This window comes from Hemiscyllium ocellatum, chromosome 42, assembly GCF_020745735.1.
Source record: "Hemiscyllium ocellatum isolate sHemOce1 chromosome 42, sHemOce1.pat.X.cur, whole genome shotgun sequence".
NCBI lineage: Eukaryota > Metazoa > Chordata > Chondrichthyes > Orectolobiformes > Hemiscylliidae > Hemiscyllium > Hemiscyllium ocellatum.
In genome coordinates this window covers 31,195,967-31,211,855 of record NC_083442.1, presented here as the reverse complement: position 1 = coordinate 31,211,855, position 15,889 = coordinate 31,195,967, and the positions used below count along the sequence as shown (strand labels likewise).

Below are 15,889 nucleotides of genomic sequence, written 5' to 3'. Positions count from 1 at the left end.
CATAGTTGGTATTAGCCTTGCTCAGTTGGTAGAACCTTAGCGTCAGAGGAAGGCTTATACCCCTTCTGTATTGTACTCTAGCCTGACCTTTAGCACATTATGGAAGGCCTACTCCTTACTGCAGCTGCTGCCCTTTGATTAAGACAGTTCACAGAGACCACTCCAGCCTAGTTGGATGGAATAACGCAAGAGTTCACCAACAAAAAAGATCACTTTCTACCATCCTGCAAATCACACGATACAGCAGTAATACAGTGGCTGACTAATCATACTAAGGAGTTGACAACATAAAGAACACAGGGACATCTGGGAATCAAATGCCACAAATGCGTCATGTAACAAATTAACATATCCCAAAATCTTAAATAGCGGAAGAAAAGCATTTGGCTGAATGAATACTAGCTGCTTCCACTGTCTCCACAGACAGCCTCCTCCACAAACTGACCACTCACTCATTAAAATACAGGTCTGACTTTTATCCCTGTACATGCGAATGGGTTTTCAGTAAAGTTTTAAAAATTTCACCCAAATACTCCATCTAAAAATGAGTTTAGTTTTTATTCTCAATTCCAGTGCAACTCAAGTCTTTGCTTTCTACTGTTCCAGATATAGATGGTTTTAGACTACTGGAACCCTAAAAACTGTAATCATTTCACCCAAAAATATCTTTTTACAGTAAGAACACACAAATTACATTATCCAACACAATCCAAGATTCTGAATACAGTATTTCTATTCCTATGGTAGCTGGGCAAGTGGCTAATTCCCAGCCTCCTGACAATCATTTCTGCTTTCAGTATGTATTAGTTGCTGTTTTTTGGATCTTTCTATGCAGATTTATCAACAAAGATGCAACTTAATTAACTGGATGGCAAATCATGATGGAATTTATATAAACGCAAAGTCATCCCCAAAAGCTTCATCTATACTTAGGGTGAAAAACAAAAGGTAAGAAACAACTTGGGGGGGGGGGGGGGGGGGGGGGAGTGGGGGGGAAAAAAGTGATACACAATTCAGAGGAAGTATTAGAATAAAGTTTAATGGTCCATATACTTGTAAAATACATCACATAATAATTATAAACAGCCAAACATTATCTTAAGCAATTACTTAAGAACTGACTAATGGTTCAGGCTTGCAAGGTGACATTTTCAGTGTTCCTTGTTGAAAGCTTGGGGCATATGGAGATCACCACCGTGTAACGTATCAGCAGTGCACACGAGGAAGCCACTGTTGGATGGCGGATATTGAAAAGAATGGATTGGTGCCATCAATCTGGTGGGTGGTTTCCGTTTGTCTGCTAGCAACATCCAACTTTACAAAGGAGACAAGCTGGACATGCACACTAGTATTAGAAGCTCCGAACGCCAGGTTAAAAATAAGGCAATTGTCATGGAAATTCTCTGAAGCCATGCAAGTCTCCAAAGCAGATTGCGTGGTAAAACTATTCGTAGCCATTTCCACCATCCACCCCACCCAAAACCAAATGACAGTGGAGACCAAAGTCATCATCAGATTCACAAGTTATATAAAATGAAAGAGGTCAGAAATGTAAACACACCAGTAAGAAACACTCCAAGTTGCATTTTTAAAATGATGCAATTTAAGGAGGAACTTCAGGATAAAGATGTGGGCTTCAGGAGTGACCAATGCTGATGCAAGACAAAGTCCCAAGCGTCACAAATTTCCTGTTTGGGAGAGGGCAACATCTAGAGTTTTTAATATATTTTCATTGTCTGAAGGGCTGTATAACCCAAACTGATAGACTTGTGCTCAAAAAAATAGGGAAAGTGAGAGATGACTGTGTATTTCAATATTTTTCACACACAGCATGAATGTGAAGCAGTAACACTGAAAATTACTAATTGCTCATCTTGACAAAAGGCCAGCTTTAGGGACTTCACCCTACTTTGAAACAGAAATCTGCTTTAAAATACAAAGCATGCCCTGTAGCGAGAGCATACCGCCCCACCATAGTTTGACAGAACAAATTCCAGTCACAAGGTTTTGTTGAAATGGGCATGCCTTTAAAAAAACAAACTGGTGTCTCGCTCCACACAAAGATCCCAGAGACCTGCAGCAGCCAAGTACTCACCACAGCCAGTCCTCTTCCCACACTGAAAGCTCCTTTTAAAACAAATCAGTCTCAACAGTTACATATTCTGGCATGCACCAAGCACACTCTCCTGCTGCTTCTGTTGGGCAGGAGCATCTCAGTTACTGGCCACCAAAGCTAAAGGGCTCCTCCAGCAAATATGAGTTCCAGGGCAGCCTGGATGTCCCCTCCGGTGGCCTGCAGAGCCCGCAGACTCAGCTCGCTGTCTTGGATCCCCATGTCCCTGAGCTGCTGGAGCTGTGGCTGCCATTGATTCTAAAAAGGAGACAAAAAAAAGGTGCACGGAGTAAAATTTTACTTCTGCCCCCACAGAGCAAAGAACCCCATTTGACAAAACGGAGAGAGAAAAGAAATTCAACATGCCTTCCATCCACCACCCTCAACAATCCCAGAGCGGAAAACTGATCGACCCTGGTTGAGGCCATTACCACGGACAGTTCAGTGTGGAACCAGAAACCAGACTGTAGAAAAGGCAATCCTTATCCAAAGATAGCAATGCACCAGTTGTGCTTTCCAACAGTTACAACATTTTTATTACTGAAGGTTTTATAACCTTAGCATCAACCATGCAGACAGGCACAAATACTTCCCTACAGGACACACGTGCAGATGCACACACTTTAATGACAAGCATATAACCTCAACTACACCCACACCTGACCCCCATCACCCTACACCCAGATCCTTAAATACACAGACATTGTAACAGGATCGAATACAAGAGCAGCTGGGGTCATGTGCATCAGGACTCTTGAATGGCTGACATTTCCATGCCAGGTTCAATGATACCCAGGTCAAATGCAACACCCCAAATAAGGTTGTTTTGTTTTGAAGAGTGGAGAAAACTTGATCAAAGCCACCAACCTGAAGTGCTGAGATGTTCGAAGCTTGCAGAGCCTGCTGCAGAGCCTGGCTGAATATATCATGGCTGATTGGGGCAGCTGGCGGCACTGAGTTCATCACCGGAGACAGACCTGACGCTGTGCCCTGTGGGGACAGCAAAGTTGAGATTGGGTTGAGTCAGGAGGCAATGCACTTGGAGGGTAAGAGTGCCATTGAGGGAGGTTGGCTCACCTGCGTTCCTGTGGTCGGGGTGGCAGCACTACTTTCTGGGGTACTGGCCAGGGCCAGTGCAGTCGCCAACTCACTCTGCGTGATCGGTCGAGGACCAACTGAGCCACTGTAGCCCAGCGTGGCTGGACGGGAGCTCGAGGGGTTGCTGGAGGAAGCAGTGGCCCGGGCCTGTGAAGACAACATGGATGCTATTTATTTCCACATTCAATTAAGATATTTTGTCAAAGTTTTCCATCTTGCACTAATCAGGACATCTCACAAGAATACCAATTCAAGGGTAAGACTAACATATACACTGCAGGAGAGGAGATCACTGATTGGCAGAAGTGTATCCATGTAAAGTTCATCAGTTAATCCTAATTTACAGTTAATAGCCTGTTAAGAGTCCACTTGCCTGGCAGCCCTTTTTGAATTACATAAATGCAGATATTTCGGCCATTCTAATAAGGGCCTTTATTTAGTGAAGATTACAAACCTGGCTGCTCCGGGGCCCCTTGGGAGAGGAATCCCGCACGAATCCGGGTTTTATTACATTTGATGTTAATACATTCCGAGCATGTAAGAGACTTAAGTATACACTCTGGTTAGTTATAGGTTAGATTAGTAGAAAGTTGAGTTTTGTTTTTTTTAAATTTTATTTTGGTTTTTGTTTCCTTTGTTAAATTTTGACTATTGTATATATGATTTAATTGTACATCAATGTTTGTATTTGAGAGTTTTGTTTATTTTTGTAAACTTGTAAAAATGTTAAATTTCTAATAAAAATATCTTAAAAAAAGAGTCCACTTGCCATCTAATCAGTACTCTCCTCTCGTGTAGTGTATGTAATGACTTGTGTTCCCTTTGAATTGATAATTCTTGCAAATTGTCCCGATGAGAGCAGGATGAAAAGCTTTGACAAAATGGATGTGTTTTCAGCATTACTCAAGCTCTTTACTGACTATAAAAGAATATTAACCATTGATAGTAGAAACATCCAATGTGCCAAGTATCAATGTCAGGACAGTGAGGTTATACAGCCCTCTATACTACCATTTATGATTATCTGATCATTATTCCCTTGCTGCACTTGGATACACTGTTTAGTTCCACAAAAACAGGCTTCCATTTTGCATTAGTGGTATTGAAATCGATTGCTGACTAAATTATAATCAACTAGGACACACTTAGAACAGCACAAAATTCCCCAAAAAAGTGAGTTCCACACATTGAAGAAAGCAGTTTTTCCCTTTGACCACATTAGAAACTCAGCATACAGAGGTGATCTTGTGCTAAATATCACGATGACGTTTAACTTAATGCACATGAGAGTCAGTTTAGATCCACACAAACATAAGCACATACGTATTCTCCACAAGCTGGAACTTTGGGCTTACCTGATGAAACTCATCTTCATCATCAGAAAGCCCATCAAAGAGGAATCCACCTGGAACATGAAGCAGAAAAGGAACTGTGGCTTTTATCAACATGTGTACACCACCACACTCCCCCACCCCCTCATCATGTGCACACTTACAGTGCGAGCATTGGATACCATCTTACAGACAGCAAAAGCCATGGTAGGGATCAAGACTGAATCAATCATCAGTTCAGCAGCAGCCAGCATAACACCATAACACAAAGGAGCAGAAAGTAGGCCATTCAGCCCATCAGGTCTTCTCCACCATTCAAATCATGGCCGATAAGTTTCTCCACCCCATTCTCCTGCTTTCTCCCCATTAGCCTTGATACTTAAGAACCTATCTATTTCAGTCTTAAATATACTCAATGGCCTGGCCTTCACAGCCTTCTGTGGCCGTGAATCCCATAGATTTGCCACTCTCTGGCTGAAGAGGTATCTCCTTGTTCCTGTTCTTCCCTTTACTCTAAGGTTGTGCTCTTGGGGGTCTTAGTCTCTCCTACTAATGGAAACATCTTCCCAATATCTACGCTGTCTCGGCCATTCAGTATTCTGTATGTTTCAATTAGATTTCCCCCCCCCCCCCACCCCATCCTTCTAAACTCTATTGAGTATAGACTCAGAGTCCTCAAATGTTCCTCATAAACCACCTCAAAGCGTGAACTACTTTTCCCATGGGCATCTAGCAGTGTCATTTTCAACACTTTCTCTTATTTTGTATTTCCAACATTCTATTATTTCTCCTTCATCACAAATCTCACGGGCTTCCCCAACCCATCCACCCCTCCCTCAGTGAGAAAGGAGTGAAATAGAAAATAAACACTAGAGCCTGCCAGTAGGATCAAGATGAGTTGCAATTCTTCACTGGTATGCCCAGCCCTGCCAGTCTGAAGGATGGCATTGAAAATAATAACCCAGCCTTTTGCCCACATATTTGTGCTTTGGCATTTCTACCCATAACATCTCTTTTTCAACATACCCCTTAAACCTAACTCATTGTCCAAAGCATTGGTCACCTGTGATAATAAAACCAATTCTTCTGTTTGAGAATACTCTTGTGAATTGCCTGGTGACATTTTAGTACATTGCAGGAGTTCTATAAATGAAAAGGTCTTAGTGTTGAGGAAAAGCTCACCTGGGACCTCACTGTAAGAACTAGATGGAATACTCCTGGAGTTACTGGCAGCAGTCGGTGAAGGGGCCTCACCAGTCACAGAGTGTAGGACCAATACCATCGCATTAACTAATGCGGGATGTGAAGAAATCAACCTGCAGAGAGGATCACATACGTTAAAGACCAACACTTCAATATCGGCATACAGCAGGTTAGCAAAGGCGCTCATATACTGCTTAATGCAAGGGAATCCTTCATGGCAAGAACTCTCAACTCAGAAGCACATTATAGGTGTATGATCCATCTTGAAATTGGTTAATATTGAGTATGATAAGCACCATCCATTAGATTTTCCTTACTCCTCCTCTTGAGGAATGGTACCACACCAGCTGCCCTCCACCCCTCTGATATCTCTTATGGCCAGACAGGGTACAAAAGTTAATAGCAGAGCCCTTGCAATCTCCATCCTTGGCTCCCAAGATATGCATTCATACCACACAGCTTTTATAACGTATGATATTATACATATTCCAATCTTTATCCTACGACTCAGGCTAGTCATTATTTTGTGGAAAGCAAGAAGCAAGTTCAAACCCAGCTATTACACCCACACAAATCCCAGTGCTCACTCAGCAACATCTCAGCAAAAAGCAGACAGTAACAAAACTTGCCCATCTCTCTGCAATTGCTGCATCATTCCAGTCAGGAGTGAATCAAGAGAAGGGCAAAATAGACCATCATTAGCACCATTCCAATGCCTGTCCAAAGCCAACAGTTAAGACTAAGCTGCAGACACAAAATCCTCAGAATGGAAGCTCCACAAACTCTTTTGAATCTGATTGATGCTTACACAGTTAGCACTTACGTGTCCAATAGGCTTGGGTCAGTGAAGAGCACAAACAAATCTTTGTCTTGCAAAACACCTAGACAACAATATATAGCAATTAGGTTTGAATAAATTCTTGTCTGTGCGCATGAAAAATATCAGCATGCCTCTCGAGTGAAAGATGTAAACCCCATTAAGTGCATAATCTATGCTTACATGCTAATGTGGTCGTGACGGTGTGCTGTGTTCCACCTGTTAAGAAGATATAAGGGGTACTGTGCCTTTAAGAGAGTGAAAAGCTTGCAGAACTAACTGACACAGCACCAAGTGTTCTGAACAAGGTAAAAATGTGACATTTGGTTGAACAACTAGATTAGCTGGGTTGCCTGGAGACAAGAAACAAATTCAAATTCAGCCAATCACTTTAATTGATGGTCCAAAATGACAAACTCCAAATAAATTTGAATTTAGTATTTTGACAATATTAACACCAATGAAACGATCTGATGTTTTGAGGGTACAAGATCAGGAAAAATTGAACAGTTGGAGGAGAACTACCGACAGACCAACAGATGTAAGCTGCTAGTAAGAACTCTCTGGGGGTAGCTGTCTGGAGGAGGTGTTTGTACAGGAAAAATAATCGACAGCAACCCGGAGAGAAAATCTACAGAGGAAGATACCAAGAGAAGAGTCGACAGCTGGCTGGTTTTGAAATTTGAATTTTTCTGTAAATCTTAATAAGGGAGTTTTATCGGATCAGTTTTGTCGAAGGGAATGCAAAGGATAGGTTTCGATCAATGAATTGTTAGTTAATTATCCTCTGTTAGACTTCAAAAATTAAAGTTGTTAATTTTTACTTTAAATAGTGACTTCTGGGATAATTATTACCCTCTAGAGTTTTAACAGACTACAGCACGGGTTAAATCATTTCTGTGTTGCAGGTTTAAATCATATTAGCGGGGGGGGGGGGTTCTCCCAGTAACACAGCAAGGATGGCTGTTGAATCTGACACCTAAATGATGCCCAATTCCCTATTCAGCTGAAACATTATCCAAATGCACCACAAAATAGAAGGCAGGAAGGTTTCCTTCATTAACCAAAGACGCAGCTTATCTGGTAATTTGTCATAATGCTAGGTTTGAGACCTTTCTAGATGCAAAAAAGCTGCTTCACCTGACAACACATTTCAACTAAAAAAAAATGTAATTCATTAGAATGTAAAGGCCCCATATAATTGCCAGTCCTTGCTTAGCTATAAGTATGGTCTGCATTGGTTAAGGCAACCATGAAGGTTCCTCCTTCTCAACTGCTTGCCTCGCCTGTGGCAGGGTGACCCTCAGTATAAATCACTGCTAAGTCTTCTCTCGCTAATGAGAGCAGCCCTACGATCCTCAGGGACTTTACTTTTTGTTGTACAAGTACATTCCACAAACAAAAATCTATAGAAATGAAACCGTAATTATTGATAGCTATGGAATCTACCTGAAGTTGTTTGAGACAAATGCATAAAACAGTATGACAATATTAATGCAGGCCTTTTTGTTAAAAGCATTGCAATTGTGTTTCCATCTGGCTTGTGCAGTCTGTTTTGTGCTGTGTGTAGACCCAAACAATTCTACAAACAATAGATCAGGAGTAAGATCTATAGTCCTATGTGGTCTGATTGTGAATGACAGTGGACAATCAAGCAGACAACTCGCTGGAGGAGGCGGCTCTACAAATATCACTATCCTCCATGATGGGGAGCCCAGTACATCAGATCAAAAGATAAGCCTGATGTGCTCGTTAGTATCTTCAGCTAGAAATAACAAATGGATGATCCATCTATGCCTCCTTTCAAGGTCCCCATCATACATGCCAGCCTTCAGCTACTTTGATTAACATCACATGATATCAGGAAATGGCTGAATGTACTAGGTATTGCAAAGGCTACAGACCATGACAACATTGTGGCAACAGTACTGAAGACTTGTGCACCACATCCGTAGACAAAAGTTGGTGAGATCGTTACGAACCATGCTGCCTGCCCAGTAACTGATCATTGCATATTTTAAAACTAGCTCTTGGAATATTCGTGACAAAGACACATTTACTGCCAATCTCAGTTGTTTACAAAGTGATGGTAGCCTTCTCCTTGAAATGCTGCAATCATTGTGGTGATGGTATTTCCACAATGGTGAGAGGTAGAGAATTCAAGGAGACTGACTCAGTGGGTTGGAGAAATAGGAGATGTAGGCCACTCAGCCCTTGAGTCAGATTCGCCCTTCAATAAGAAATGGCTAATCCAATTGATACATTAACTCCATATCTCTGTCCCCTCATAAGTCAACTCTGACATCAAAGTTCTGTCCAACTCGATCTCAAATATATTCGATGAGCGATCATCACTGGTCTCTGGGGAAGAGAATTCTGAAAAGGGCAATCAACTCAGAGGAAATTTCTCTTATCTGTCTTAAATGGGATCCCTTAATTTGAAATCCGGTTCCACAGGGAAAACATTCTCTCAGCGTCCACCCAGTCAAGCTTTCCGCAATCGTCTCTCATTCTTCCAAACTCCACAATGTTACGGTCAACCTGCTTGTGTTTGCCTAAAGGAAAGGCGATGCGTGTCCAGGTCAGGGAGGGGTATGCAACTCTGATGACATTTATTCCACACGAGGGAAGGCAAGTCACAAGAACACCACTGAACTGCAAGAAGGATAAATCTTTCAAACTCACCTAAAGCAATGGGGTCATTGCTGAGCCCCGGTGTTGCAACAATGATCTGGTCCAGAGATTCCTTGTTCGCCAACATCTTGAAAACCTGCAATTGATTTAAGCAAGGTAGAATACAGAGCATTGAAACACATCGACAGAACTTCTTGTCTTTCCGACTATCACAAATTTTGATTGTTTGCTGTATATTTACAGCACTGTGCAGCAAACTGTGGAGATTGATAATACCTTTCTTAATTTGTTCTCAGAGTGGTGCATGGGTGAAAGGAGGTCAGGTAGCATTTATTCTAGCAACATTGCTATGAATCATCCTCTTAAAGGATTTCATCAGATTCCAATTTCATGCACAGTTTATTTGCGTAATACAGCAAGGATATAATAACTGGTCAATGCTGCAAATTAGATCTGGGGTACAGTTTGTACGTAGCAGCTGTCAGTTTAAAACAAGTTCTATCTTTCACTGCATGGTATTTTTGGAACCCCTCCAGACAATGGCTCACTTGAAAGATATACATCAGTTGTAAGTGTGGAAAATTACTAACAGCGTCAATGGATTGGATGCCAATATAGAGGATACAAGGAGCTCTTCAGTCTTCCCAGCGGCATGTCCAGAAGGTCACTTTAAAATCAAATCGGCATCCCCTTGGCTGTTACACTTGTGCCATACACTGCATGAGTGAAGTGTTGGCTGCCTTGAGTAAAGTCAAATCAACTTCACACAAACTCCGCCCTCTTACACAATTTTAAGTATATGACTCATAAAACAAAGAAACTTTTAAACAATATCCTGGCTAATGTTCTTACAAAGTTCTTCAGCTTGTGGTTGTGTCTCTTTTTATTCTGAAGTGCATGGTTTCCATTGTATAAGGTTGTGGCAATACTCAAAGTGCAGGTGGCTGTTCATCTGTTTTTTGGAGTACCAAAACCTTTCAACATCTTTCCACCTGCTCTCCTTTCATGTGTTCAGAAAAGGGATTAACAATAGTTCCAAATAGAACAAAGGCATGAATTTAACTTTGAAGAGCTGTCCTACTTTCAATCCTTCACCAATGGTGACTGCATGTTCATCTGTCTAGGCCCCAAACTCTGGAATTCCTTTCTTCAACCTCTCCACCCTCCTCTCTCCTTTGACAGGTTCCTTAAAATCTACTTTGCATAAGTTCCACGTAACCAAATAACTCCTGATGTGACTGAATAACAAATGTTGTTTGACGATGCTCCTGTGATACGCATTGGAATGTTAAAAAAACACAAGGATTTGACATTTCATTTCACTATTTTATGGGATGTGGATGTTAGTAGCTAGGCCTCATTTCCTGTTCATCCATAAATACCAAAGGGACGGTGAGCAGCCTTCTTGAATGCAATCCATTTAGTCTAAGGGAAGGAGCTTCAGGAACGAACCCAACAACAGTGAAACACATTAGCAATAGTGAAGCTTCAGACTTCCACTGATTCTGTGCACCTTGAAGACTGGCACTGAGCTACACAGACCATGGGTAACCATCAGGCTCTGAACTCCACTCTATGCTATCCAGTTAATCTCAAGTGGAGCACCCGCAACTGGCCCAATACAAAGGTGTGACAGGAAAAATAAATAACTTACTTGTCATTATTCAGTGACTCTCACTGGCAGGTTAGCATGTAAAGCCCAGGGTAGAACAAGACTGGGCTCAACTGCAATGTTACTGCATTCAAATACCCATGCACCCAAGAGTCAGTCAGTCAGAGGCAGCAATGAACCTCAGTTCGTATGGGCATCACAACAGGATTCATCATTTGGAAGGAGGGGAGAAAGAATTACAGCTCATAAAAGAGGAGCAGATCAAAATTCCACTTACCGCCTCCCTGTAGGCAGGGCTGGCATGCAATGCTGCCTGGAGCACACGGAACTCCCGCGCTGCAGCTGCCTGCTCCACGGGCTCTGGGAAGAAGGAACCACATCAGTGCACTCTGAAACACACAGGCCAAATACACACTGTACCGACAACTGCTTTTCCAGCAGACCCCCAGCACTTCTACTAATTTCTCCCCCCTCTGGAAACAAAGGCAGGTGGTCAGCCTTATCCTCTCCAATTAATAATCCACTTCATTTCAGTTTCCAGTCTCCGTGACCATTGCTGGCAGCTCATTCCATTCACATTATTAAACCCTCCCTTAAACTCAATCTTCACAAGCTGTGTCAGTTTGGCATATCTGAAAAAATATTGTTTGAGATTTTATTTAACTTATTTGGGACCATTTCTAATTTATATTTTCAAGACTGAAAAACTATTGGGAACCAAGGAAATTATTGAATGAACACCCGTGCGGCTGGCTCATCTGTTGGCACTAATGCCATGGAATCTATTCTGCACTACACAGCAGCACCTAACTGAAGCTCAGTGCAAAGTTATCCAAAGTGATAACGAAGTCTGGACACAGCAGTTGGGAGAAACTGCTCCCACTGGTGGAAGGAGTGAGAACAGAGGGCACAGATTTAAGATAACTGTCCCCACTTCACCACCCTGACCCTAGCACCCCCTTTACCTGCAGTTCCCCCTACACCCAGCCCTGAAGAAGGATTACACCCAAAATATTGTCTTCTCCACCTCCTGATGCTGCCTGGCTTGTTGTGTTCTCCCAGCCTCCTGCCCGTCTACTTTGGATTCCAGCATCTGCAGATTTTTTTTTGTCCCTAACCAAGTTTTCTCCCACCTGAAACACAATCATCTTAAATGTATCGATTTGCCTTAACCACTTTGTAGTAGCAAGTTCACCACTGTATGAAGCATTGTCCCTTCACTTTTCTGTTGGATTTATTAGAGCAATGCTTTACAAATCACAATTTTCCAAACCGGGTTTCTGTTCTGGCTCCGGCCAGGATTTCTTCAGGACGTGGATCGTGGAGCCAGCTTGAATCCCATAGAAATCCAGTGTCTGCTCATCTTTCAGCTTCCGCCCGCAGTACACCAGCTCTGCAAAAAACAAACTCAAAAATCAATCGGCACGGTAACAATCTATGGGTCTGCTTCACTTTGAACAGTGGGCGAGTGTCATCAGGACAGCAGCAGGAACACTGACCACTGCAGTACCAGCCACAGGCTCAGAGCCAGCAGTCTGAGTCAGGAGGCTGTGGGTTCCAATCACACAGCAAGGCCAAGAACAACATGTATTGACTAACTAACTTCAAATTCAGCATCACAACCTGGACATGATAGGAGTCCATGGTGGGTTTGAGGTAAGTCAGGTTAGGGCACTTGAAGCGAGACTAGTTCACGTTAAAACGGGAAAGACATGGGGGATGGGGTAAGAGTAGACGGTTGGGGGGGGGGGGGGGGGGGGGGGGGGGGGGGGGGGGGGGACGAGGGAGGGGGAGTAGAAGATACAGAGCTCCTTTCCCCAATATCCATACCCATACTCCCATTCCCGTCCCCATACCTATTCCCCCAATCCCCAATCCCCCATCTCCATTCCCATCCCCCCAATTCCCCCCATACCCATTCCCCCCATTCCCATCCCCCCATCTCCCCCTACCCATCCCCCCAATTCCCCCCATACCCCCATCCCCATTCCCCCCAATCCCCCCAAACCCATTCCCATCACCCACATCCCCCCCTATCTCCCATCTCCCATCCCCAATCCCCAATTCCCAATTCCCAATTCCCAATTCCCATTCCCCATCACCCCCACATACCCATAAGCTCCGGGGCGGCTGCGGCTCCGGGCAGTTTCTCGACAATCAGCTCCTTCAAGGCGGAGATCCGGACTCCACCGCCGGGGCCCTGCTGCAGGCCCTCGGGCAGAGGCAGCAGCAGCTTCGGGGCCCGCGGCTGCTCGGCCAGTTTGACAGCAATCACCTCCGGCCGCATCTTCTAGACGGAGCCTGAGGCCTAGGCCCGGTTCCTATGGAGACGGACCGGAAGCGGCGGCCGGTTTGCTGCGTCACCATACCGGAAACCAGCCAAAACAGAGATAAACAACAAACAAAACAACAAATAAAAATAAATGGATTCTCCATTATCGCCGAGATCCTGGTATTCTGACAATTAACAACTTTTAATATTTTCTCTTGGTTGATTTTATTCTGGAACTACAATTCCCAGAATGCATCTGTGTGAGGTTGCCCATTGCTCCTGGATTGTCTGGGAGTCTCTGCGATTGACTTCATTCTGGACATATTTTTCCAATCTTTATTTTCCCCATCACCATTCCCTTTGTTTTTTTTTGTACAAAGAGACGTTTTCCATTTAATCTCCAGGAGATCTATATTAGATATCTCCTTTGCATTCTAACCTGGCCTTAAAGTCCAGTTTGATGAGTCTCCTATTTTTTTCCCCACTCAAATTCTGAACAAAAGTCTTCAGTCCCGAAATGTTAACATAAAAAACATAATTATTTTTTAAATCACATTTGGTTGGGTTGACTGATGGCAGCATTTATTGGCCATCCACAGTGCTGTGGGTCTGGAGTCACATGCAGGCCAGACCAGGTAAGGACAATAGATTTCCTTCCTTGAAGAGCATTAGTGAACTAGATAGGTTTTTCCCTGATAATTGACAATGGCTAGACTTTTAATTCCAGATTTCTATTGATTTCAAATTTCACCATCTGGCATGGTAGGCTTTTGAACCCAGGCCAGAGAACATTAACTGGGAGTCTAGATTAATAGTCTAGCAATAATACCACTATGGCATTACCTCCCCTGAAATTAGTAGGGAAACCCAACAGGACTGGCAGCATTGTGGAGAAAAGCCTGAAACGTTAACTATGGATGTAAGTTTGCTCGCTGAGCTGGAAGGTTCATTTTCCGATGTTTCGTCACCATACTAGGTAACATCAGTGAGCTTCCCAATGAAGCACTGCTGGTGTTTCCTGCTTTCTGTTTACATGTTTAGGTTTCCTTGGTTTGATTATGTAATTGCCTGTGGTGATGTCATTTCCTGTTCTTTTTCTCACAGGAAGTAAATGGGATCCAAATCAATATGTTGTTGATAGAGTTCCGGTTGGAATGCCAAGCTTCTAGGAATTGCCATGCATGTCTCTGTTTGGTTTGTCCTAGGATGGATGTGTTGTCCCAGTGGAAATGGTGTCTTTCCTTATCTGTATGTAAGGATACTAGTGAGAGAGTGTCATGTCGTTTTGTGGCTAGTTGATGTCCATGTAGGACATGACCCTCCCTCACTAGTATCCTTACATACAGATAAGGAAGGACACCACTTCCACTGGGACAACATATCCATCCTAGGACAAGCCAAACAGAGACATGCATGACAATTCCTAGAAGCATGGCATTCCAACCTGAACTCATATCAACAAAAACATTGACTTGGATCCCATTTACCATAGCTGAAAATGTGGTGCTGGAAAAATGCAGCAGGTCAGGCAGCACCCAAGGAACAGGAATTTCGACGTTTCGTGCATAAGCCCTTCATTATGCCCGAAACGTCAAATTTCCTATTCCTTGGATGCTGCCTGACCTGCTGCGCTTTTCCAGCAATACATTTTCAGCTCTGATACTCCAGCATCTGCAGACCTCACTTTCTCCTCCCATTTACCATCCCCTGAGAAAAATAACAGGAAGTGACATCACCATAGGAAATGATATCACCACATGCAATGACATCACCAACCTAAGGAAACCCAACCATATAACTAGAAAGCATGAAACAACAGTGTTTTGTTTGGAGGCACACTGCAAATGTAACCTAGTATAGTGATGAAATATCTGATAATGAACCTTCCAACTCAGTGAGCAAACCAACATCCAGAACCTCAACCTGAGCTACAAATCTTCTCAAAACTCACTAACGTTAACTATGTTTATCTCTCCACAGATGCTGCAAAACCTATTTGGTATTTCAAGCATTTTCTGTCTTTGTTTTACAGATTTAATTTTCATTGGGGCATGAATCTGCATAGCTGTCTTAATATAATTGTGTTTTCAATTTAATTTTGTGTTGGGGATAGAGGACCTCATTTAATGTGGATATTGTTCCCAGAAAAGGCAGAGAGGAGATTTGGTTAAGCCACTTAAAATCAAGAGGAATCTGGACACAGCAGTTTTAGTTACTTTCCACTCAACCTGTTTAGATGTTATTAACAAGCAGGTGGGACTTGAACCTGGTTGTCATTCCACCTTAAGAGCCCCTCACTAAGAGTAATTGGAGACTTTTTCCATTGCAGAAGAATTGAGAACCAGATGATACCACTTTAAGGTGATTGGAAAAAGAACGAGAGGTGACGAGGGACCATTTTCTTTCAAATGCAGTGAGTGAAATTTGCAAGAATGATTCCAAAGAAGAAAGGGCTCATAAATGTGGGAAGATTGTGTAGAAGCTAGGTCTGTTCTCTTTAGCCTGTAGGAGTTTAAAGGGAAATCTGATAGAGATGTTCAAAATCATGAGTCCAGACATAATAACTATAAAGAGAAACTCATCCTATTGATGGAAGGCACATGTGCAAGAGGACCCTGATTTAAGGTAATTGGCAAAATATGTGAAGGTGACATGAGCAAACACCTTTTCATGTGGGAAGTAGTTTAGGTCTGGAATGTGCTGCCTGAGGGATGGAGGCAGCTCACGGAGAGGAAATTGGGTTATTCTGTGAAAAAGAAGCTTGAGCAAGGCTACCAAGAGGAGACATGGGAACTAGGTCTGGGATGAA

At 42.9% G+C, this 15,889-nt stretch overlaps 1 protein-coding gene across 1 annotated transcript; it reads right to left on the bottom strand.

Annotated features, from left to right (window-relative positions):
* Positions 1 to 1,020: 1,020 nt before the first annotated feature.
* Positions 1,021 to 13,131, bottom strand: ubl7a (ubiquitin-like 7a (bone marrow stromal cell-derived)). The gene is made up of 10 exons (XM_060853893.1): positions 12,921 to 13,131; positions 12,082 to 12,201; positions 11,086 to 11,168; positions 9,248 to 9,332; positions 6,569 to 6,626; positions 5,725 to 5,858; positions 4,567 to 4,616; positions 3,191 to 3,358; positions 2,981 to 3,103; positions 1,021 to 2,371 (listed from the first exon to the last, which is right to left on the bottom strand). The coding sequence occupies exons 1-10, from the start codon at positions 13,093 to 13,095 to the stop codon at positions 2,234 to 2,236; spliced, it is 1,134 nt and encodes a 377-aa protein (XP_060709876.1). The 5' UTR covers positions 13,096 to 13,131; the 3' UTR covers positions 1,021 to 2,233.
* Positions 13,132 to 15,889: the final 2,758 nt, after the last annotated feature.

Bases quoted from the DNA above. Each gene is read 5' to 3' on its own strand.
- ubl7a (XM_060853893.1), bottom strand. From the start codon at position 13,095: ATGCGGCCGGAGGTGATTGCTGTCAAACTGGCCGAGCAGCCGCGGGCC. The intron at 9,333-11,085 runs GTAAGTGGAATT...AATCAATTGCAG, and splicing joins GCCCTGCCTACAGGGAGGCG to GTTTTCAAGATGTTGGCGAA. The intron at 3,104-3,190 runs GTGAGCCAACCT...CTGTCCCCACAG, and splicing joins CCCCGACCACAGGAACGCAG to GGCACAGCGTCAGGTCTGTC.